Source organism: Larus michahellis, chromosome 7, assembly GCF_964199755.1.
Source record: "Larus michahellis chromosome 7, bLarMic1.1, whole genome shotgun sequence".
NCBI lineage: Eukaryota > Metazoa > Chordata > Aves > Charadriiformes > Laridae > Larus > Larus michahellis.
Genome location: NC_133902.1, coordinates 12979682 through 13001223, shown reverse-complemented (window position 1 = coordinate 13001223; position 21542 = coordinate 12979682). Strand labels below are relative to the sequence as shown.

At 54.3% G+C, this 21542-nt stretch overlaps 3 protein-coding genes across 8 annotated transcripts; all 3 read right to left on the bottom strand.

Moving 5' to 3' along the window:
• Positions 1-3432: 3432 nt before the first annotated feature.
• LOC141745957 (schlafen family member 5-like) lies at positions 3433-10381 on the bottom strand. Its single transcript, XM_074593502.1, has 5 exons — positions 9718-10381; positions 7797-7858; positions 7596-7662; positions 3821-4191; positions 3433-3780 (listed from the first exon to the last, which is right to left on the bottom strand). Exons 1-5 carry the CDS (start codon positions 10379-10381, stop codon positions 3433-3435), a joined length of 1512 nt encoding a protein of 503 aa, XP_074449603.1.
• Positions 10382-12250: 1869 nt separating this feature from the next.
• On the bottom strand, positions 12251-16164 carry BCL7B (BAF chromatin remodeling complex subunit BCL7B). 2 transcript variants are annotated; one of them, XM_074595813.1, is made up of 6 exons: positions 15964-16164; positions 15501-15576; positions 14904-15000; positions 13646-13831; positions 13345-13424; positions 12251-12952 (listed from the first exon to the last, which is right to left on the bottom strand). In XM_074595813.1, the coding sequence occupies exons 1-6, from the start codon at positions 16053-16055 to the stop codon at positions 12860-12862; spliced, it is 624 nt and encodes a 207-aa protein (XP_074451914.1). In that variant the 5' UTR covers positions 16056-16164; the 3' UTR covers positions 12251-12859. The 2 variants fall into 2 exon arrangements, with proteins under 2 accessions (XP_074451914.1, XP_074451915.1); XM_074595814.1 differs by having other exon boundaries at positions 13646-13816; positions 15964-16131.
• A 413-nt stretch (positions 16165-16577) lies between these two features.
• Positions 16578-21056, bottom strand: TBL2 (transducin beta like 2). 5 transcript variants are annotated; one of them, XM_074595012.1, is made up of 8 exons: positions 20872-20998; positions 20672-20805; positions 20063-20600; positions 19868-19954; positions 19622-19773; positions 18409-18535; positions 17442-17594; positions 16578-17141 (listed from the first exon to the last, which is right to left on the bottom strand). In XM_074595012.1, the coding sequence occupies exons 5-8, from the start codon at positions 19722-19724 to the stop codon at positions 16685-16687; spliced, it is 840 nt and encodes a 279-aa protein (XP_074451113.1). In that variant the 5' UTR covers positions 19725-19773; positions 19868-19954; positions 20063-20600; positions 20672-20805; positions 20872-20998; the 3' UTR covers positions 16578-16684. The 5 variants fall into 5 exon arrangements, with proteins under 5 accessions (XP_074451113.1, XP_074451112.1, XP_074451109.1 ...); XM_074595011.1 differs by lacking the exon at positions 19868-19954 and having other exon boundaries at positions 20287-20600; positions 20872-21056; XM_074595008.1 differs by lacking the exon at positions 19868-19954 and having other exon boundaries at positions 20416-20600; positions 20872-21055.
• Positions 21057-21542: the final 486 nt, after the last annotated feature.

Genomic DNA, 21542 nt, shown 5'->3' with positions numbered 1-21542 from the left:
TCCCTCTAGTCCTACCATTACCCGACATCCTAAAAAGTCCCTCCCCAGCTTTCTTGTAGGCCCCCTTAAGATACTGGTAGGCCACTGTAAGGTCTCCTCAGAGCCTTCTTTTCTCCAGACTGAACAACCCCAACTCTCCCAGTCTGTCCTCATAGGAGAGATGCTCCAGCCCTCTGATCATCCTCGTGGCCCTCCTCTGGACACGTTCCAGCACGTCCATATCTCTCTTGTAGTAGGGGCTCCAGAATTGGACACAGTACTCCAGGTGGGGTCTCACGAGAGTGGAGTAGAGAGGGAGAATCACCTCCCTCGACCTGCTGGCCATGCTTCTCCTGATGCAGCCCAGGATACGATTGGCTTTCTGTGCCGCTAGTGCACACTGATGGCTCATGTGGAGCCTCTCGTCCACCAGCACCCCTAAGTCCTTTTCTTCAGGGCTGCTCTCAAGCCAGTCACTACCCAGCCTATATCAGTGCTTGGGATTGCCCCAACCCAGATGGAGGACCTTCCACTTGGTCTTGTTGAACTATTCATGAGGTTGGCATGGGCCCACCTCTCCAGCCTGTCGAGGTCCCTCTGGATGGCACCCCTTCCCTCCAGTGTGTCAGCCGCCCCACACAGCTTGGTGTCATCAGCAAACTTGCTGAGGGTGCACTCCGTGCCACTGTCCATGTCGCTGACGAAGGTCCAAGTATTGACCCGGCTGACCGGTCCAAGTACTGATCCTTGAGGGACTCCACTTGTCACTGGCCTCCACCTGGACATGGACCCATTGACAGCCACTCTTTGGGTGCAGCCGTCAAGCCAGTTCTTTATCCACTGAATTGTCAGTCCATCAAACCCATATTTTATCAGCTTGGAGACCAGGATGTCATGTGGGACAGTGTCAAAGGCTTTGCGTGGGTCCAAGTAAATGCCGTCAGTTGCTCTCCCCTTGTCTATTGATGTTGTGACCTTCTCATAGAAGGCCACCAGGTTTGTCAGGCATGATTTGCCCTTGGTGAAGCTGTGTTGATTGTACCCAATGACCTCTTTGTTATTCTTCTGCCTCAGCGGTGCCTCCAGGAGGATCTGCTCCATAATCTTACCAGGCACGGAGGTGAGACTGACTGGCCTATAATTCCCTGGTTCCTCCTTCTTTCCCTTTTTGAAAATGGGGTGCCCAAAACTGGAGAATGTCTCTGGAGACATTCAAACCCTGCCTGGACGCGTTCCTGTGCAACCTGCTCTGGGTGACCCTGCTCTGGCAGGGGGTTGGACCAGATGATCTCCAGAGGTCCCTTCCAACCCCGACCATTCTGTGATTCTGTGACTGCACAAGAGCCACAGTAAAATATCTTTTTTTTTCCTGGGCAAATATGTCATTGTCATGTAACTATTTATTCAGCTTTTTAAAATCTAGTATCAGATTAAGATAATAACAGGAAGTACATTACTAGACAAACATTGGCAAAGTTCTGGCAACAGTTGGCATCTGAGACAGAAAGAAAAGATGTAATTATGTAGTAGATTCTCAACAGGTTTTTGTACAATCAGAGTTTGAAGACATACTGCTTATGTCAAATATGATGTGACAGTAAGAACTGGGCTGTCAACGTATGCACTATATTGCAACAGCTTGTTGGCTTCCATACTTGAATAGCCCCAGTTAGAATGAGGAAATCTTGGTGACCCACTGCAGTTTCTCAACAGCTCGAGTTCTTTTCCAACCTAAATGATTCGATGATTCTGTGATTCTATGAACTGCAGCTGAGCTCTGATCATAGAGTCATTCAGGTTGGAAAAGACCCTTGGGATCATCAAGCCCAACCATCAACCCCACTCTACAAAGTTCTCCCCTACACCATATCCCCCAACACCACATCTAAACGACTCATAAACACATTCAGGGATGGTGACTCCACCACCTCCCTGGGCAGCCTATTCCAGGGTCTGACCACTCCTATTGTCAAGAAGTTTTTCCTAATGTCCAGCCTAAACCTCCCCTGTTGCAGCTTGAAGCCATTCCCTCTTGTTCTATCCCCAACTACCTGTGAGAAGAGACCAGCACCAACCTCTCTACAATGTCCTTTCAAGTAGTTGTAGAGAGTGATGAGGTCTCCCCTCAGCCTCCTCTTCCTCAAACTAAACAGTCCCAGCTCCTTCAGTCGCTCCTCATAAGATTTATTCTCCAGGCCCTTCACCAGCTTCGTTGCCCTCCTCTGCACTCGCTCCAGCACCTCGATATCTCTCTCGCATTGAGGTGCCCAAAACTGGACACAATACTCCAGGTGTGGCCTCACCAGTGTTGAGTACAGGGGGACAATCACCTCCCTCCTTCTGCTGGTCACACTGTTTCTAATACAAGCCAGGATGCCATTGGCTTTCTTGGCCACCTGGGCACACTGCTGGCTCATGTTCAGCCACTTGGCAATTAGAAGCCCCAGGTCCTTTTCTGCTAGGCAGCTCTTCAGCCACACTTCCCCAAGCCTGTAGCGATGCATGGGGTTGTTGTGGCCCAAGCGCAGGACCCGGCACTTGGCCTTGTTGAAGCTCACACTGTTAGCGTTGGCCCATTGATCCAATCTATCCAAGTCTCTCTGTAGAGCCTCCCTATCCTCATGTAGTCAACACTCCCACTTAACTTGGTGTCACCTGCGAACTTACTGATGATACACTCTATGTCCTTATCAAGGTCATCAATAAGGATGTTAAACAGAAATGGTCCCAACACTGAGCCCTGAGGAACACCAGTTGTGACCAGCCGCCAGCTGGATTTAACTCCATTGACCACCGCTCTTTGGGACTGCCCATCCAGCCAGTGCTCGACCCAGCAGATCGTATGCTCATCCAGGCCATGAGCCGCCAGTTTTTCCATGAGAATTCTATGTGGAACAGTGTCAAATGCTTTTTGAAAGTCTAGGCAGACAATATCCACAGCCTGCTGACCTCTCCACATGGACACAAGTGGAAACGCAGTGAGAACAGGACTGGGGAACTGCTCTGCCTGAAATCCTCTACCAAAAAAAAGGGTAGTTTCTGTTCTTGTCTGGACGGCCCTGGTCCAAGGTCCAGTTCCCAGCACAGCTGCACAAAAGCTTCCATCAGGCCCAGCGCAGGTAGCATTGAGGCAGCAACAGAGAAAGGCAGGTGGGTAGTTTTGGTGTCAGCACCAGCCGTAATAGACTCTTAAATTAAGGCCATCGTCTTTTGATGGTCTAACGCAATCCAGCAATCACTGAACATGGGATTCTCACCACAGCCAGCGAATGCTGGATCCGGGCCGGAGCTCAGCTCAATAGGACTTTCAGTATTAACACCTTTCTCGAGATGATTATTGTGTGTTTGTGTCAGCCAAAGATATATTTGTCAAACAGATGTAAAATCAGCAGGGCTTGTGCTGTATGTACAGAGGACGGCATGAAAGAAAAAGGGGGAAAAACACTTTATTGCTTACCCCACAAACTTCTTCAAGGGTTGATTTTCACAATTGTAGAGTATCTCTGCTGCAGAACAGTGAAAAATGTTCCGTATTCTCTCGATCTTCAAAGCCATGATTGTTTTCCCTGTTCCAGGAAGACCAAGGACAAACTGCTTCTTGACTTTGTGCAGGTTCTTGGAGAGCAGCTCATACTGTTTGAGAGTGAGAAGGTTGAAAATCTCGCTGCCGAGGAGGCCACTTAAGAAGGACCTAAAGCTCAGCACAGCGATCACAAGCGCAGGCAGAAACGCGGGGATGTCCCTGGAGGTGAGGATGTAATTCTCTGGGTACAAGCTGGGGTAACCACAGCGGTTTTCTTGGTTTTTCTTGCTGGGGAACGTCATGCTCTGCAACTTCCATCTGCTTCTTTGCGCCATTCAGGTGCAGCATTTGGGGAGTCACGCACGCTTTTGAGTCATATCCCCCAACATTGACTAGTTTCTGCTTTAATGTGTGAGCGGTTTCTCTCGAGTTTTCAGACTCAGCAGAAGAGGCGCCCTCGACTACAGTATACAATACTGGATACGCATTTTCAGCTACTAAGAGAGCATCACACACAACATCCTGTTTTTTCAGCAATCCAATGTCAACAGCCCAGCTCCTTGAAAATATCGGTACCCCCTTGTTAAGCGGATGGATCCATTTTTTCATTAAATCCTCTAATCCAGGATACTCTGAGAACAGGTCGGCGCAGATGGTTTCTGGCTTCCATTTGATTTCTTTAGAACCCGCTAGAAAAAAGAAATCAAAAATTAGAAAAACAAAATAACAGCAAATAATTTACTCAACACACCAGCTACTGGAGGAATATAGTATACCAGGAGGTCGTCAAAATAAATTATTTAGCGTGAGTAAAAAATTCAGCATTCCCAGGATACCTGGTGGGAAATCTGTAAGGATTTTTTATATGAATAAAAGAGATGTAAACTCCGTACTTCAGGCATGCCTGACTTCTAAATGGAATAAGAAAAAGTCTCTTTGGAGGGATCTGTCTCCTTTTTACCTGCCCTCTCATTATTTAGGCATTATTATTATTTAGACAGATGTGTTGCTGCCGCAGTGAGACCCGTGGTTGAACCAGATGGAGCAGCCCTCTGGCAGCATCTCCTACGCTCCTGACTGGTAAAACACAATGCGTACAGCAAGGGAAAAGGCACCTAGGAGCACGACTGGGCTCTTGATGTATGGATTCACATCCCTATTAAATATAGGGAAATACATGAAGCTCCATCTCATCCCAACGGTTTTAAGCAACAGGTTGAAATTACAGCTCTGCACGTTCGTAACACACAGACAAATCTCAAGCGCAAGCAGACGGTCACATGTACGCAGCGTACACACTGACTGCGTCTCTGCTTTCCATTTACAAACCACGTTCTCGTCAAGAAACAGCAATCGCATATCCTGGACCAAACCACTATGAACCTCTCGGTACATCCATCATCTGAGAGTAATTCCTGAAAACAGATGCGAAAAGATAGCAAAATCACAAAAAAAATATTAGAAAAATCAGCAATTAATACATACATCCATAGGTCAGAATTTGGGAAAAAAAAGTAATGCATGGCCTATGCTTAATGAGAAGGTTTGTGACTGATTGGAGCGGTTCTGATACCGTGCAAGGACCTGGAATTCCCTGGAATTCCATTCTGAGCTCGACCTAATGCCCCAGCACTGCGGGAACAGCACAGGATTTACATCGCCTTTGGCTACTTCTCTTCCCTTTCCCTTCAGGGCTTGGTATGTGGGAGTATTTGTTGCTCAGCAACCATTGCTGCTTTTACAGCCGAAGTGTGTCTGAAATAAAGTCTTCACCGGAAAACAGAAGCAAGACAAGGTTCTCCTCTACCCCTGCAGGGTAAGGGCTGAGCTTTGCCTCCCCTCCTGTGTCCTAGCCTGGGGTTCCCCGGCAGCAATGAGCAGGGTGGCAGGATTAACTCACCGGGCGAGACAAGCGTCAAAGCCGATCAGACATCCCGCACCCCAACACTTGGTGCTCAGCCCTGACGACCAGCAACGGGGCATTGCTAACACCCAACCCCAGGGAGCACACTGAGTTTGCAAGGCCTCAGGTCGGAGACTGGTCTGGTTGCTTTGCTTGAATTTTTGTTGACCTGTTTGGAGCTTCTTTCTCACTTGGTTTGCCTGTAATGGCATTTTTCCTAATAACCAGGTAGCTGAGCATAATAACCAATTTATACAGGCAGCAGCAACAAGCAGGTCTGCTGCACGGGACGTGATCTTTCTGCCTCTAACATGATGATGCAGAGTGCAGAAATACGGGTCTGGCAGGACAGCAGGGGTCTTGAGATTTGGAATAGAGGCTGCAGGGCCGAATTCAGGCGTGGGGCGGTGAGACACAGAGCACAGGAGATTCCAAGGCCAGAAACAGCTCTCAGGTGGTCAGATGAAGAAACGCAGCCCCAGAGCTGGACAAAACCGGGTTTAAGGGTAACGGAGAACAAGTATCTGTGAAACGCGCCGTGTTTACTAAACTCCAGTGGAGAAGTGAACTGGCAGCCCAGTGAAGAAAGAGCAAGGGGTAAAAGGGCGTTAGCAAATCTACAGCAAGTGACCCCAAGCGGATCCTGGAGTAGGAAGAAGAAACCATCAGCATCAGCTATGGACTCCTGACCAAAAAACCGGCGATGCTGACGACTCGCCCTTACAACCCCCAGCAGACCGGAGCCACCACCGGCAGGATCGCGAGTGGCGGTGGAAGGCTGAGCCAGGAAGAGGGAAATGTGCAGGTAACTATTATTATCACTTTTTTATCGCAGTGGTGTTAATTTATTACCTTTTTCTTTCTTTATCTGTAATAATTAGATCTTGACTAATAATAGTTCCCCCATTAGATTACTTAAATTTCAATTTTGCTATAAATTAATTACTCTCATTTTTGAGCGTAACGGGGCAGACAGTGCTCGGACCCCCGGGACACGAGGTACATTCTCAGCAATTTTGTGCATTAGGGATTACACTTAGTGGCAAAAATGGGAGAACGGATCGAAACACCTGAAAAAACAGGGAAACCAACATTCTTGGAGCAGCTGCATCTTTTAAATATCCTAACAGTTGTGTGCCTAAAACCTTGTCTTTATATCCCATTATCTTCCTAGAAGTTCTGTCAAATACAATCTGCAATTTAAAAAAAAAAATACCCAGAATAAACAGCTGACCTGGGTAGAGGCATTCTTGGAGTTCAGGTGCACGCCAGAGACCAGCTTTTAAATAAACCGGCCTGATAAGAGGTCATTTGACAATCTGAGCGCATTCCCAAATTTATCAGCCAGATGTGAAAGATCTTGGGGGAAGAAAATAGTATGTTATATCCATCAAAAGTCTTCCATGTGAACTTTTAAAACCCAGCACTAAACAGTAACTAAAATGATTCATTTAAAACCTCCTGCTATGGCTTGAAAAAACCCATAATGATTTATTGTTGTTTAGACAATTATTCTATCACCCGATGACCCACACACACACCCGGGAAGGGGAACCGGGGACAACAAGGAAACACGAGGGTTGAAATATAAATAGGTTTAATAGGATAAGACCAAATAACTAACAATAATCATAGAGAACCGGTATTGATCCCGATACTAATATCAGATATACAAGAATTCCATCAGCAGGAGCCGTGCATTCCCCGCAGGGACAGCCAACGTGGGACCCTGCGAGCGTGGCGGCTGCGGGAGGAAGGGAAGGGCTCAGGGCTCCGGCACCGGGGTGGAGTTCTCCGGACCACTGCCATCAAGGGAGAGCAAAACTCCTCAGCAAACTTTCTAATTTCTATTGAATGTGCCATTCATGGTATGAAATAATCCTGTTGGCAGCTTGGGGCGAGTGCCCGGGTCTCGCTCCTCCTCATGCCCGCACCTGGCAAGGCCTGAAATCACTGAGACCTTGAATCCCACGATCCTTCATAGCTGGCTATAAAGTAAATATTTTCATGAATTCAGACACTAGAGTCTTCTAAAAGTGCGGTTTTCCCAGGCATTAGTCCCGTGTCGCTCAACCCAGGACACTTCCCTTCATGATCCTACTCAAGAAAATGCTGCCTACATAGCTAAGAATGGCAAGATTCCATCAAATCAACAGGGTCTCGATTTGCTGTAGGAAAGAGAGGGCTCACAGCAAGGATGGCTGTACAGTTTGAAGGCAAGATCTAGACCCGCCACAGGATGAGACTGTTGAGACCCCTGTGCACAGGCAAGAGGAGCTGGATGGGCCAGTTCGGCACAGCAGCACCCTACAGGAACCACCCACATGTACCACTGCTCTCTTCAGCAGACACACATCTCCAAAAGATCTTGCTGGTTTGTTCCCCTCCTACCAACACCACCTCTTCTGCCTTTTCTGTGACTCTGTCCTTGGAAGAGACCAGATGTCCCAGCTCTAAGGGCAAACCAGGGCCACAGGAGGTTTTGCATAAGGCCAGAGCCGTCAGGCATGACCAGGGCTCCAGTGGGACAGGAGGCGTCCTGCAGCTGGTATGTTCCTTGCTCATGCAGTCACTGCCGTGGACACACACGCGAGGAAAATTTGTGTTACAGGGAACCTGCAGGAAAGGAGGGTTAATTTCATCTTAAGACTGATAAACTCTTATTCAAATGGTGGACGAGAAGCTCAACGTGACCCAGCAATGTGCACTCACAGCTCAGAAACCCCCCGCAGCCTGGGCTGCATCCCCAGCAGCGTGGGCAGCAGGGCGAGGGGGGGATTCTGCCCCTCTGCTCCGCTCTGTGAGACCCCCCTGCAGTGCTGCCTCCAGCTCTGGGGCACCAACAGCAGAAGGACACGGAGCTGTTGGAGCGGGGCCAGAGGAGGCCCTGCAGACGCTGGGAGGGCTGGAGCCCCTCTGCTGTGAGGACAGGCTGAGAGAGCTGGGGGGGTTCAGCCTGGAGAAGAGAAGGCTCCGGGGAGACCTTCCAGCCCCTTCCAGTCTGTAAAGGGGCTCCAGGAAAGCTGGGGAGGGACTCTGGATCAGGGAGGGGAGCCATGGGACGAGGGGGAAGGGTTTTAAACTGGAAGAGAGGAGATTGAGATGAGATGTGAGGAAGAAATTCTTGGCTGTGAGGGTGGTGAGCCCCTGGCCCAGGTTGCCCAGAGAAGCTGTGGCTGCCCCAGCGCTGGAGGGGTTCAAGGCCAGGTTGGACGGGGCTTGGAGCAACCTGGGCTGGTGGGAGGTGTCCCTGCCCGGGGCAGGGGGTGGCACTGGGTGGTCTTCAAGGTCCCTCCCAACTCAAACCATTCTGTGATTCTTTGAAATCTGTGGTCGGAATAAACTCTCTAGGACCCTCCATACAGGTCTTGTGGAGCAGTGGAATGAAAAGCAGGACACAGCTTTTGAAAAAAAGAGCAAACCCTTAAAACGAGCAAACCCTTACACCCCTGCTCCTTCAAAACAGCCTTTAACAACGTATAGAGCCACACCAAGTGTGCAAAGCCATGTTTCAGTAGACATCGGAAACGTGTGAGAGCCTCGGAAAGGGGGAGCAGTTTGTGACGTGAAAGGACTTTTGTGAACTTCAAGCTGACCTTTGCAGAGACAACTGACCAGGTGTTAGTAGCCACCCTAGCGCTGCCGACTTCATTACAGATGTTATGAGTACTTGATAAGGGGAAGGAGGAGAAAAGGCGCAGGTCAGCTTTATACCACCACTACAGTTAAAATGATTATTTCACTTCAGTGCTGGCATGTGACTTGTGCCAAAGTGCTGGATCTACTCAGATCAAACCCGTGCATGGAGAACGATCCTCGCTGGTGCACCAAGCATGGGGGATTTCACTCCATGGGGATCAGCACCAGCAAGGAGGTTTTTGTTTTTCAAAATGGTTTTAGGCACCTAAAGGGGCCAGATTTCCACCAGGCCATCACTCCCTCCCACCTTAACAAACAAAGCCAGCTTCAGAAATTTTCTGCAATTCTCATTAGGAGTAACGAAAGCTCCTGGGCGATTTTGAATTTTGCACTTCATTTAGGGGCGTACGGGATCCCTAGGAAGGCTTATTCCAGTTGGGAGTGCTTCAAAAAGTCCTGCAGAACCAGTTCAGAGAGTATTGCTTCACAGAATGGTTTGCTGTTGGGGACCAGTTCTGGTACCGTCACCCCCGTGCCTGTGACTGTGCCGTGGGCCAAAGCCCCTTTTCCAGATTAGGTGAGAACGCAGAGCTAAAGAAGCTGGTCTTTCCTCCTGAAACTCTACAAACCAAGGCAGAAATTAAGCCGGCACTAAAGTAAACGCAGGTTTTACCTGGGTCTGCCTGTGTCATGAACTCTGTCCATTTCCTGACGCTCAGTCTTTCAGCCGTGGCATCTGTCGCCACCCTGGAATGGGGGTTGTCATGGAAAAGAGTGCAGCAGAACGGCTCAACTCGCGCGGCGTATACGTAGCCCTGCAAGCCTCCTGCTTCCTCGTAAATGCTCAGGATGTAAGTCTGAAACTGCGCGCCAGCCTTAGAGCCGCAGAAATGGTGGACGGGCATCGAGCCCACGGTATCAGCTACTGTTTTTACTAAAGCTTTTCTCTCCGCTTCGCTATGGCTTCCAATGACTTCACGGCTCTCATCATCCACTCCAAAAAAAAAAAAAAAACCCACCTGAGTGTTTGCAAAGGCAGAGACATATTTTGGAAGGGTTTTTCTAATGTATTCCAAGATACTCTCTGTAGACAAGTTCTTAATTTCAATACGGGTTGTCTCTGTGAAATCCAGGACCTCCCCAGCCATCAGTTTGTCTCTCTCTGAAAACTTGGCAGCGGCATCTTGGATGTGATGCTCCTCAGTGCTCAGAGGAGTCTCCTTTGCTCCCCCACCAAAATTCAGCAGAGGTTTCTTAGCACTTGGTCCACTCCCATCACGGTGCCCGGCACAGCTTTCCTTCTCCCCCAGAAATACAGCTGTGTCGCTCGGAGTCATGGGGACAACTGAAGTGAAAGACCTATGGGACAACCCAGAGCTCAAGCTGCAGATCCGCAGCTTTGTGGTTGCGCTTTTCCGCTCTGGATCTCTACAGCCCCCGGTCTTAACAAGAAGCAGCGAGTGCCTCTGCTGCTGCATCCCTGTGAAGGACTGCCTGGTCTCGGCGCAGCGGCTGCCGGCCCTGAGGACCTGCTCTGTGTCCAGCTTCCCAAAGCAGCGATTCTTGTCTTTGCTCTCTATCCTCACCACTGCTCCTCATGACTTCAGCAATGCACACGCTGCTATAGAAAGGTCCTTTTTTTGCCTTTTCTAATTGCCAGAGGTCTTTTTTCTGGATCTCTCTCCTAAAACTATTTTCCCAGTATCTACCACCGCATTGGGATAGTTCGTTTTCAAATTAATCCACAGCCCTTTTATCCTTTTATCCTTTTTTTTTTAATCCTGAAATGATACATGATTAAAAACACTTCACGATTGTACGCATCAGTGCGACAAAGCAAACCACACGCCTTTGGCATGGGTTAACACACGAGATTGAATACACAGGATGTCCCAGTTTGAGTGACAACAGGACTAATTTCTCTTCTAATGCCTGGGAAAACCACACTTTTAGAAGACTCTGGTGTCGGAATTCATGAAAATATTTACTTTATAGCCAGCTATGAAGGATCGTGGGATTCAAGGTCTCGGTGATTTCAGGCCTTGCCAGGTTGGGGATGAGGAGGAGTGAGACCCAGGCACTCGCCCCAAGCTGCCAACGGGATTATTTCATACCATGAATGGCACATTCAATAGAAATTAGACGTTTTGCTGAGGAGTTTTGCTCTCCCTTGATGGCAGTGGTCCGGAGAACTCCACCCCGGTGCCGGAGCCCTGAGCCCTTCCCTTCCTCCCGCAGCCGCCACGCTCACAGGGTCCCACATTGGCTGTCCCTGCGGGGAGTGCACGGCTCCTGCTGATGGAATTCTTGTATATCTGATATTAGTATCGGGATCAATACCGGTTCTCTATGATTATTGTTAGTTATTTGGTCTTATCCTATTAAACCTATTTATATTTCAACCCTCATGTTTCCTTGTTGTCCCCGGTTCCCCTTCCCGGGTGTGTGTGGGGGTCATCGGGTGATAGAATAATTGTCTAAAAGACGATAAATTGTTATGGGTTTCTCAAACCGTAACACGGGAAAATTAAAATCCTTATTAGCAACACACAAGCAAAACAGACTATTGCAAAGACACCCACAGACGCCACGTTAATTATCGTTAATTTATTGGGCTCCTTTGCACACCTGGTTCTAATCGGTCTCTCCCGGCTACACGCGGATCCCGGCGCTCCCGGGGCGGCTCCACCGGGCGCTGCCGCGGGACCCCGGGCAGAACCGCCGCCGGGGCGGGGGGGGGCGGTTGCAGACGGCGGCGGAGCTGGGCCCCCCCGGCCTGGGAAGGGGCCCCGCCGCGCGCTGGGACCGACCCCCGCCCGCTGCCGGGGACCGACAGGTCCGCCCTCCCGCCCCCCTCGCCCCCGCCGCGCGATGCCTCCCGCTCCCCCCCGCCCCGCCCCACCCCGCAGACACGGGGCGCCGTTATTTCAAATAGTTTAATTTTAAAAATATTCTATTCAGTGCTAAAATAACTTTCCACTTCCACGCGCGCGGCCGCGCCTTCGGCTTCGCCAGGCTCGATCGCAGACTCGGCGGGACATGCAGTGGCGGCGGGGGGGCGGGGGCGGGCGGGCGGCGGGCGCAGCGGGGAGGCCGGGGGGGGGCCGGCACCCTGCCGCCTCCCTGCCCCGTGCGGGGACCGGGGGTACCGAGGCCGGGGCAGGGCTCCCCCGTCTCCGGGTGGGGGGGAGAAAGGCGGGGGGGGGGGCATCCCAGCAGCCGGCGGCAGAGCGGGGGCAGGCCGGTGCCCGCCCGCCGCGGGGGGAGCGCTCCCGTCTCTCCCAACAATCATGGCTTAAAACTCGCAGGTTATTGCACAGCGTCCCAGCGGATCCCTGCTTGCTCCCCCCGCCGCCCCCAGCCGGGGCTCACAAGAGACCGGGAAAATCGCTCAGTGCAGGTGGAAGGCGGCTCTCTCCCGGCACCCAGGGGTGGGTGGGCAGGGTGGCCGGAGCAGGCGAACCGCCTCTGCCAGCAACCCCGGGGGGCGTGGAGAGCAGGAGCCCCGTGGAGAACTCCAGACCACCCGCCGGAGACCGCCCCGCTAGGGTACAGCTCAGCAGGGAGAGAGGGAGCCAATAAATAGAGGCAGATTTGCGGGTGCCGGTGGCGGTCCCGTGCGCCCAGGGGAGGCCGGGGCCGGCGAGAGGCTCCTGCCCCGGCACGGGGCAGGGCAGGGCAGGGCAGGCTGGTTGGCGAGCAGTGGGAGCACCCGTCCCTGGGGAAGGGGCGGGTGGAGGGAGCACCCTGTCCCCCTGGGAGGGCAGGCGGCTCTGCGAGGGCTGGCGAAGGCGCTCTCCCTGGGGACAGGCAGGCTAGCTCTCCGAGGCCGTGTGGCACACAGAGTTCTGATCGGCACAAAATCTCTTCAGAGGGGGTGCACCGGAGTCCTCCTCCTCTTCAGTTACCTGCAAGAGCCAGAGGTCACAGGCAGTGAGAGGAGCTCAGTGTGCCCACCAAGCTACACAGACCTATACAAAGCTGTGTCACACCGTGGGAAAACACTGGGCTTTCATCTGTGAGGAACCCCCAGGGGATCAGGAGTGGGAACACACTTCAGCCCTGGAGTCAGCTAAAACTGTTGTTTTACTGCAGCTCCGTATCCCTTCATCACGCTTTAACACCTGAACTGACCTGGGGGACAGCTCAAGAAGCCAGGAGGTTTGGGGAGCTCCTGGAGGGCACTTTGGGACTGCAGAGCAAGTCCATCCATCGAGGGAATTCTGCTACAAGGGGCAGCAACGAGAGGGAAAGGGCCAAGCTCGGTCTGTGCGTGTTTAGATGTGGTTTCAATCCTTACCTGAGTCTCAAGGGGGACTGGCTCTTCCTTTGTGAGAGTGGGAGGCTCGTCTGCAACTTCCGAGGAAGGCAGGGAGGGCTCTGGGGAGAACAGAAGGGTTACCGAAACTGCTGACCCAGGAGCACGGCGGTACCCAGCTCAGTGCTGAGCCAGGAGAGGAGGCCTCCAGCAGAAGACGCAAGTCCCTGCTGCCCCATCCACTTCCAGCAGTACCTCAGTCACCCACTGGACAAGCAACAGCTCCAGCGGGGCCTTCCTTGGTCCCAGCCATCACCTCCTCCATTCCCAGCCCAGCACCCACCTTCCAGCGTCTCCTGCCCCAGTGTGGGTGGCTGCGAGTCATCTGTGCGGAAGTCAGATGTGTGGGCAGGACTCATGGACTCGCTCTGCTGGGGACTAGGGCTGGAGTTGGGGCTGCTGTCCACCTTGAGCTGGTAGACATCCGACAGGGAGCTCTGGTTGCTGTTCTCATCTGCAGAAACAGCACCTGGTGAAGAAGAGCACCTTGACCCAGGGGCACAGGTAGCCGAGGGTGGCACTGAGAGCCAGGGTCTTAGGGAGAAGGAAGAGCACAGTCAGAGGCAGCTAGAGAACAGGGGGTTCACTGTCACTGATCAATGTAAGCGCTGCCGGGGAAAAGGACTCCCTGCCAGGACGCAGCTGTCATCAGAGACACAACTGGCCCACGGGAGAGGGGGTGCTTCTGCCCAGGGACTGAGTCTGAGCAGACAGAGAGCAATCCCAGGCTATTCAGAAAAAATGGGCGGAAGGCACAGGGCCAAAGCGCTGCGCTGCCCAACCTCATGTCTGCAGCTTGCAAGGGCCCCAGGCATTTGAGGGCAGGAGACCTCTCGCCTGCGTTACCAGGGTTTTGTAGCTCTTCTGTTTGGAAGGCAGCGATCTAACAGCAGGAGCAATGCCCAGCACCTGCCTGCGGACGGGGAGGCAACCCTGGCACACATCTTTTCCAGTGGCAGCCCCAAACTGCAGACCTGCAACGCTAACATCCTCAGCGCATCTACTGGAAGTGCCAATGTGTTCCCTGATTTTCCTTGGCCACACTGAGAGGCAAATAGAGCGGCGGGGGACAGGTGTACGTCCTGCTCCAGCAGTGAGTCCATGGGCCGCCCTGAACCTCGCGTGGCTCCACCACAGAGCCTGGCCTGCTCACAGCGGGCTGCAGCGCTCCAGGATCAAGAGCAAGGTCCTTTCATCCGAAGGTCCGTGCAAGTCCCTGCTGGAAGCAGGGGGCTCAGCTACAGGCAGCTGCCGATCTCTCCCCAGCAGGGACTGCAAAGTGGGGACAGGAACCCTCGCTCCTCTGGCTCCCTGTGAGGCTTCCCATAGGAAGATTCTGGAAGCAAACAATTCCGACTCTTGCTGACAGCAAAAATGAACAGCTTCAGCGGGGACAGTGCAGAAGTGGATCAGCACAAGCCCACACTGACGACAGACGCTGCTCTTCCTAATGTATGTAGCATACATAAGCCAACAACATCCCGGCTCCTCTAAGGCCTTAGAGTCTTTCCCCAGCTTGAAAGGGGCTCAGCCAGACTTACCTTGGAACTCCAGGAGGAGAGAGGAGTTAGCAGAGGTGTCAGCTGGGAAGCCATTGGGTTCTCGGGCAGTGCTGCTGCTCGATTTGGATTTCTCTTTCTTGAGGAGAGGAAGAAAAACAGAAACACAAGGTTGGAGGAGCCCACGGCTGGCAAGAGGATACACAAACCCCTCCCTTCTCTCTCTCCCAGCAGCCCAGAGGGATGCGATGGTGCAGACCTTTTCCTTTTCCGGAATTTTTCTAACTGAGAGGCAAAACTTCATCTGTGAAGGGTTCAGAATCAGGAGTAAAAGCAGGAGTTGGCACCTATCTAGGAGCAGCACCAAACAGAAGCAAGTCCTCTGGGGATGAAGGCAAGGAGGACTGACTGCAGGCAGTGCCAGCAGCGAGCTCAGGTACGAGGGAGAAGCCCAGCACAGGCCCAGGGCAACAGCAGACGGAGATCAGGGGGAGAAACCCCAGTGCAGGCTGAGGGGGGAGCGAGTGTGCATCGAGGCACAGCCGTCGGCCGGCCCCGGCGGGGAGCCCGGGGAAGCGGTGGCTCCCCGAGCCCGGCCAGGATCCGCCGGGGGGGAGGCAGCACCCGCGCGGTACCCACCTCCTTGCTGTCGGCCACCGGCACCCACTTGAATATCCGCAGGGAGGTGTCGCCCACCGTCACCCACTTCTTCTCCCTGCGCGGACACAGCCGTTACCGGCGCCCGAGAGGAAGCGGCGCCCGCGCTACCTTGGCAACAAGCCCCGCCCGCCCGCCTACGAAGCTCCGATTGGCCCAAGGGAACGCCAATCCAGAGCGCCGCCTTCCCCGCCCCTTCACCCCTCACACCATGTTGTGATTGGTCGTGCCCACCCGCCGATCACCGGCGCTTCCGGTCCCCCCCACACTCCCGAGCAGACGGCGCCCGCTAATTGGCGGCTGACTCGCTATCCCCGCCCGCTACCCCACGCAGCACGCTGATTGGATACTCGCCACTGAAGCACCTCCACCGGCACCCGTGGGGTGCGGTGATTGGCTGCACGCCGGGCAGGCCCCACCCACCCCCCACGGCCCCGCCTCTCACCATCTGCGGACGCGCTCGATGGCCGCCATCACTTTTTTGATGTCATCCTTGGCGCGGCTGCGGGTCTCGGCGCGCACCGAGCGGCCCGACATGGCGCCCGCAGCCCCGGCAGCCCCGGCTCCGCCAACACCCGCCGCCTCCCTCCGCGCATGCGCGCGCCCCGCCCACGCCCTGCGCGTGCTGCGTCACCGCGCTCGCCACGCCCGGAAGAAGGGAGGGCGGTGGCGCGTAGTGCGCCTGCGCGGCTCGCCCCGCCCTCCTGCGGGCACGCAGGCGACGTGAGGGTGGGGCCACGACGACGGCACCGCCATCTTAGATTGGGGCAAGCCCCGTTCAGCGGCGGACGGTACCTAGCATCCCCGCGTTTAGCATCAAAGACGGAGCCCGGGCAGCTCTCTGCAAAAAGCCCCCCACACACACACCCCTTTTCTAAGCCCAAAGAAGCTCATGGCCCTGTCTGAGCAATCACACCCACGTGATACCGACGCACGAGTGAGTAGAAGCCACTGGAAGGAAGCAGGCATGGCACCGGGAGCCCTGGGTTACCCACCCTGTCCCCAGGCAGGTGTGGCGCCCAGCTCCCCACCCCTGCCCTCAGGACACACGGCAGGAAGGACCCAGGCACGGGTTTTATTACAAGTTGTTCAGTGTTACTACAAAACAACCAATTCCCAAAGGTGGAGGGCGGCCGCAGAGCTGGATGTGCCCCTGCGGGGCAGGACTAGTGCTTCTTGCCGTAGATGGCGGCCAGCGCTTTGCGGGCGCCGGAGATCTGCTGCTCCAGCCGCTCTCGGGTGGCTTTGTTCCCAGTTTTTTTCAGCATGGCCTCCATATCCTCCACCACCGCTCGGTGACCAGCGGTGTTGTGGAAGACATGGATGGCCCTGTCCCCACATGACACGAGGTAGCGGCTGTTGGTGTCAAAGGCCAGGTCTGTGATGGGCCGTCCGTGCACAGCCAGGAAGCGCTCCTCCTCCTCGCCTCGCCTCGTGTTGTACACCACAATGTCTGTGCCACTAGAGATGGCGACGACACGAGCATCGGGGGACAGGGCGATGCGACATGGCTCTGTAACCTTGCACTTCCCCGTCAGGAGCAGGTACGGATCCTGTTGCTTCTTATATTCCACGTCCGTGTCCCAGAACTTCCACGTCCCGTCCTTTGAAACGGTCACCATCCTGTAGCCAGGAGACAGAGCACAGGTGAGTGCAAGGAAATCAGCAGCACCTCTTCCCCCTCACACCTGCCATCTGGGAATCCTCTGCGGACAGAGAGCTCTTTTCGGAAGCGCGAGTGCCCACCTACACCCCTCGCCCTCTTTCCAATGCTCGGATAGCTGTCACCCCCAGGAGGAAATCCACGGGGAATATGCAGGTGTCAGGAGCCGGGCTGCTGGTGCACACCAGGAGTGGGAAGCTCACATGTGCTAGGGGCGAGCCAGAGACAATGACTTCAGGCAGCAGGTGACACACACTCACCTCCTCGAGTCATTGGAGAAGGAGAAGGAACATACGCCGGCAGTGTGGCCTTTCAACTCAAAAGCCCTGGCCACCTCTCGGAAGTCTCCATTCTTGCCAAAACACACCTCCCACACCTTCACATCGGGGGTAAAGCCACAGGATGCCACAAACCTGGGTGAACGAAAAAACACAGACACAGGGTGTACGTCACCTACCATGGGGCCAGCCCAGCTCTCCTCTAGCCTCCTGAGCGAGACAGGGCCAGGGCCAGCCCTGCGCGGAGAGGCGCCTGTGACAGGGCTCCTTGAAGCCAAACCTATCCAGGCTCTGATGCTCACATTTTTGGTCAGCTGAAAAAGTTTTCAGTTTTCAATGAAACCAGGTTGGTAAAGGGAACGCTAACGAAGGCCACCAGGTACCAGAACAACTTAGGAATGAGAAACTCTTAAGCCAAAGTAAAAAAGCTAAATTATTTTGATCCCCAAACTCACTGAGCCTGGAGCATAGCAAGTCTTCCTGCAGTAAGTTAGAGACAGCAGGGAACGAGATTTTCCTGATAAACAGATCTCCCTGTAATAAAGATTTTAATATTATAATTAACCTTTAAAAGGTTACAGACAAGTAAGAAATGCTGTTTGCTTTGCATACACCATTTACGTTGTCCCACCTCCACTATCTGTGGACAGTGCTGTTCTCCTCAGCTCTTCAGGAGACGGTTAACAGGAGCAGCAGTGCTGAGGCACAATGGCAACCCACCGAGTGTCTGAGACTCCGCAGGGGAGAGTCAGTGCTCCTGGAAGGGCTGCTCTCAGGGGCCAGCATCACTTTTTAAAATGTGGAACCCCCAGAAAATTGCATTAAAATAACAGCTAACTGCCAACGGTCTAAACTGATGATGTCCTCTGGGAAGGAGCAAAGTTCCGGCTCACTCCTGCAGCCTCCTGCTCCATGGCAGGAGCAGCCTGGAATACCTCACCCCGCTCACCTCCCGCAAGGCGACACCGCGGCGTAGGCATTGTTCATCTGGTTAGTGTTAATGCTGGCCAGGACTTCACCCTTCAGGCTCCATATCAGGATGGTAGTGTCGCTGGAAGCTGTCATGATAAACTTTCCTGGGGAAAAATGGCAAGGATCAGAAACGCTCCCAGGCCTAACACTGACACAAACTAATCAAAGGCCTGGGAGGGTCCCTAAGCTGGGCAACCTCCACCTGCACCTGGAGAGCCAAGGACCCTAAGAGCAGCACCAAAATTCAAGGATAGCCAATCTCCTGGGACAGAGCGAAGAGCAACATCAGAAGACTTGGCTCCTGGTTATGCCTTCGTGCACCCTTGGCTTCAGGAGCTACCAGCTGGCGATGGACGCTCGGAGACCACACATGCCCATCGCCCCAGCACCCCTCAGGTCTCACGCGCAGAGCTCAGCACTGAGCTGAAGTAATGCAGCAGACTCCATCTTCCCCAGATGGTTAAAACACAACCCGAGGTATCTGTAGCTTTCAAGTCACGGATTGCGGGCAGGTAGTTGCCTACAAGTCACACTACTATAATGGGTGGTTACTGGTTGTGTCAGCATTTTGGACTCCTGCTTGCAAGGCTTTCGCCTTCCCCATCTCAGCCCAGACAGGGAGTTGCCTGTTTACCTTTCAGCTCCTTGTTGCAGGTTTAAGTTTTCACTTTCACAGCCGAACAAAGGTCTCGGTTAACATTTTCTCTGCTCTCCTATTACAGAGGTGAGCTCACATCCACCCACTTCAACTGCCTGCTGTCGTATACCTGAAGCACTAATCCATCAAGCCCTCACCACTAACACATACCCCCCTCACAGCGCTCTGTTTTAGAAGACCCCAGAAGTCCAAGACAGACCATATGAACTCACTAGAGATTTTTGACTGGTTAAAGAGAGACTGGCAGGCCAGAGAACAGCGATCCTCTCAACAGCAACAGCATCCCTGAAAATGCAAATTAAGAGACTGTGCATATCGGGGAGCTGGTTCTGTGCTTACAGGAATATCGTCTGTCTGAAAATGACCTCTTTCAGTTCACTAGTAGTAAACAAAGGCTAAAAAGTAACATCAAAGAGACTACAGAGAATCAAGTACCGGTGCAAAACGGGCCTTGAGAATGCCAAAAAACTCCCAACACTCTCAACCCAGATGATCTTGAGAGCCCCAACAAGCGAGCAGCTCCTTTTCATACCTGTCTCTGCAATTCCTATGTTAATGACAGGAGCCTTGTGCTTCTTTAGGAAGTCCCCAGAAGTTGCGGTGAAGGCGAAGCTGTCATCATCTTTCTTAGTCATTTTATAGACACGAATAGTTTCACCATTGGCCAGCCAAACAATGAATGCCCTGTGGAAGGACAGACACTCAAAACGGTTAAGAAACAGGCCACCTCAGCTCAGCCTAGCTACAACAGGTAAGCTAATAGGTCATTCAATGGCACCTGGGGAAAGGGACACACTGGCAGATAAAAAGCTGTGTGCTTTACAAGGGCACCAAGTTCTCTCCCTGCGTTAGCTCAACTGCTATGCTGAATGGAAAAGAACAGAATTTATTACTCCACATCTGGAAAGGAGATTCTTATCTCACTCCAAAAGAGGCGACTTCACAAAGTGCCAAGGCATGCTTTTCCACCAACCTTCCCAGCCAGCAAGAGCTCTCTCCCCAGCCTCCCAGAGAGGCCCAGCACCTCAACCCAGCCACAGGGCCTGCTGGCAAAGACGTTAATAAGCACCTTCCATGGGTGCAGCAAGCTGGGCACTGGGATATTTGCCTTCGGAACCACATTTAAGTCCCAGAACCACATCTCTTTCATGAGATCATGAATCAGCAGTACTGTTAAGATCCTGTGAGGGACATCACCTCCATGCAGCCCAGAGGACACATCACTGATCCCAACCGAGGCCATGGGCTGTGTGACCGGCAGCTCTGTCCATGGGACGTCCCGGTCCCTGGGCTGGGGTGGAGGAGGTGCGGGAGGCCCGGCCCTACCGTGAGTCGGGGCTGAGGCGGACAAACTCGGCATGGTCCAGCCCCATGTTGGCGCGCAGACAGCGGTGCTCCCGCGCCGTGAAGTCCCGGGTGCTCCACAGCCGGACCGTGCGGTCGTCGGCGCACGATGCCAGGTACTTGCCGTTGCTGCTGAAGTCCAGGCAGGAGACCGAGCCGCTGTGGCCCTACGCAGAAAGCGCGGTCATCGCGGGGAGGAGGAGGGGGGCGCGGCGGGGCGGCGGGGCACACACGGTACCTTGAGAGCGGCGACCAGCAGCCGGTGGGCAAAGCTGTGCTGCTGCGGCTTGTCTCTGCGGGCCCGCGCCGGCACCTTCGCCTTCCTGTGTTCCTCCGGCCTAGCGGCGGCGGCGACACCGTTCGCCTTGGGGCCTGCGGGGAGCGGAGGGTCGGGCCGGGCCGGGCCGGGCCGGGCCGGGCCGGTCCCGCGGTACTTACCGTCTGGCGGGGCGGTGCGACGCAGCACGGCCACCAGCAGCAAGATGAAGAGGATGAAGAGGAGGGCGAGGGCGCCCGGCAGCACCAACCCGCCGAGGGTCGCCACCTCCATCTTCCCGCCGCCACCTCAGCGGGGCGGCACCGACCGCCCCGGGGCGCGTGCGCCGCCCCTCCCGCCTCCCCCCCGCGGGACCCAGCGCGCGTGCGCGCGCGCGCACGCACGCACCAAGAGGCGGGGGCGGCACGCGCAGCTCCGCGCGTCTCCCCCTGCCTCCCCCTGCCAGCGCCGCGCAGGGCGGCCCCTGGCGGCGGGGTGTTGGTACCGCTCCGGGTCCCCCTCACCGCCCCTGCCCTCACATGTCCAGCCCCTCACCCTGCCCCTGCCCACCCTGCCCAGCACCTCACCCTACCCAGCCCCTCACCCTGCCCTCACCCTGCCCATCCTCTCACCCTGCCCCTGCCCACCCTGCCCACTCCTGCCCTCACCCTGCCCAGCCCCTCACCCTGCCCCTGCCCACCATGCACAGCCTCTGCCCACTCCTGCCCTCACCCTGCCCACCATGCACAGCCTCTGCCCACTCCTGCCCTCACCCTGCCCATCTCCTCGCCCTGCCCCTGCCTGCCTCCTCACCCTGGCCATCCCTGCTGTCACCCATCCCTGCCTTCACCCT

Coding starts and splice junctions, on each gene's coding strand:
- LOC141745957 (XM_074593502.1), bottom strand. CDS start 10,381: ATGACTCCGAGCGACACAGCTGTATTTCTGGGGGAGAAGGAAAGCTGT. Junction 7,859..9,717: donor CATGACACAGGCAGACCCAG/GTAAAACCTGCG, acceptor GTTTGCCCTTAG/AGCTGGGACATCTGGTCTCT. Junction 4,192..7,595: donor ACTGTACAGCCATCCTTGCT/GTGAGCCCTCTC, acceptor TCTTTTTTCTAG/CGGGTTCTAAAGAAATCAAA.
- BCL7B (XM_074595813.1), bottom strand. CDS start 16,055: ATGTCGGGCCGCTCGGTGCGCGCCGAGACCCGCAGCCGCGCCAAGGAT. Junction 15,577..15,963: donor ATCGAGCGCGTCCGCAGATG/GTGAGAGGCGGG, acceptor GTGTCCGCGCAG/GGAGAAGAAGTGGGTGACGG. Junction 13,425..13,645: donor GGGGCAGGAGACGCTGGAAG/GTGGGTGCTGGG, acceptor TGTTCTCCCCAG/AGCCCTCCCTGCCTTCCTCG.
- TBL2 (XM_074595007.1), bottom strand. CDS start 20,983: ATGGAGGTGGCGACCCTCGGCGGGTTGGTGCTGCCGGGCGCCCTCGCC. Junction 19,774..20,415: donor CGCCTCAGCCCCGACTCACG/GTAGGGCCGGGC, acceptor GTCCTTCCACAG/GGCATTCATTGTTTGGCTGG. Junction 18,536..19,621: donor CATAGGAATTGCAGAGACAG/GTATGAAAAGGA, acceptor ATTTTTCCCCAG/GAAAGTTTATCATGACAGCT.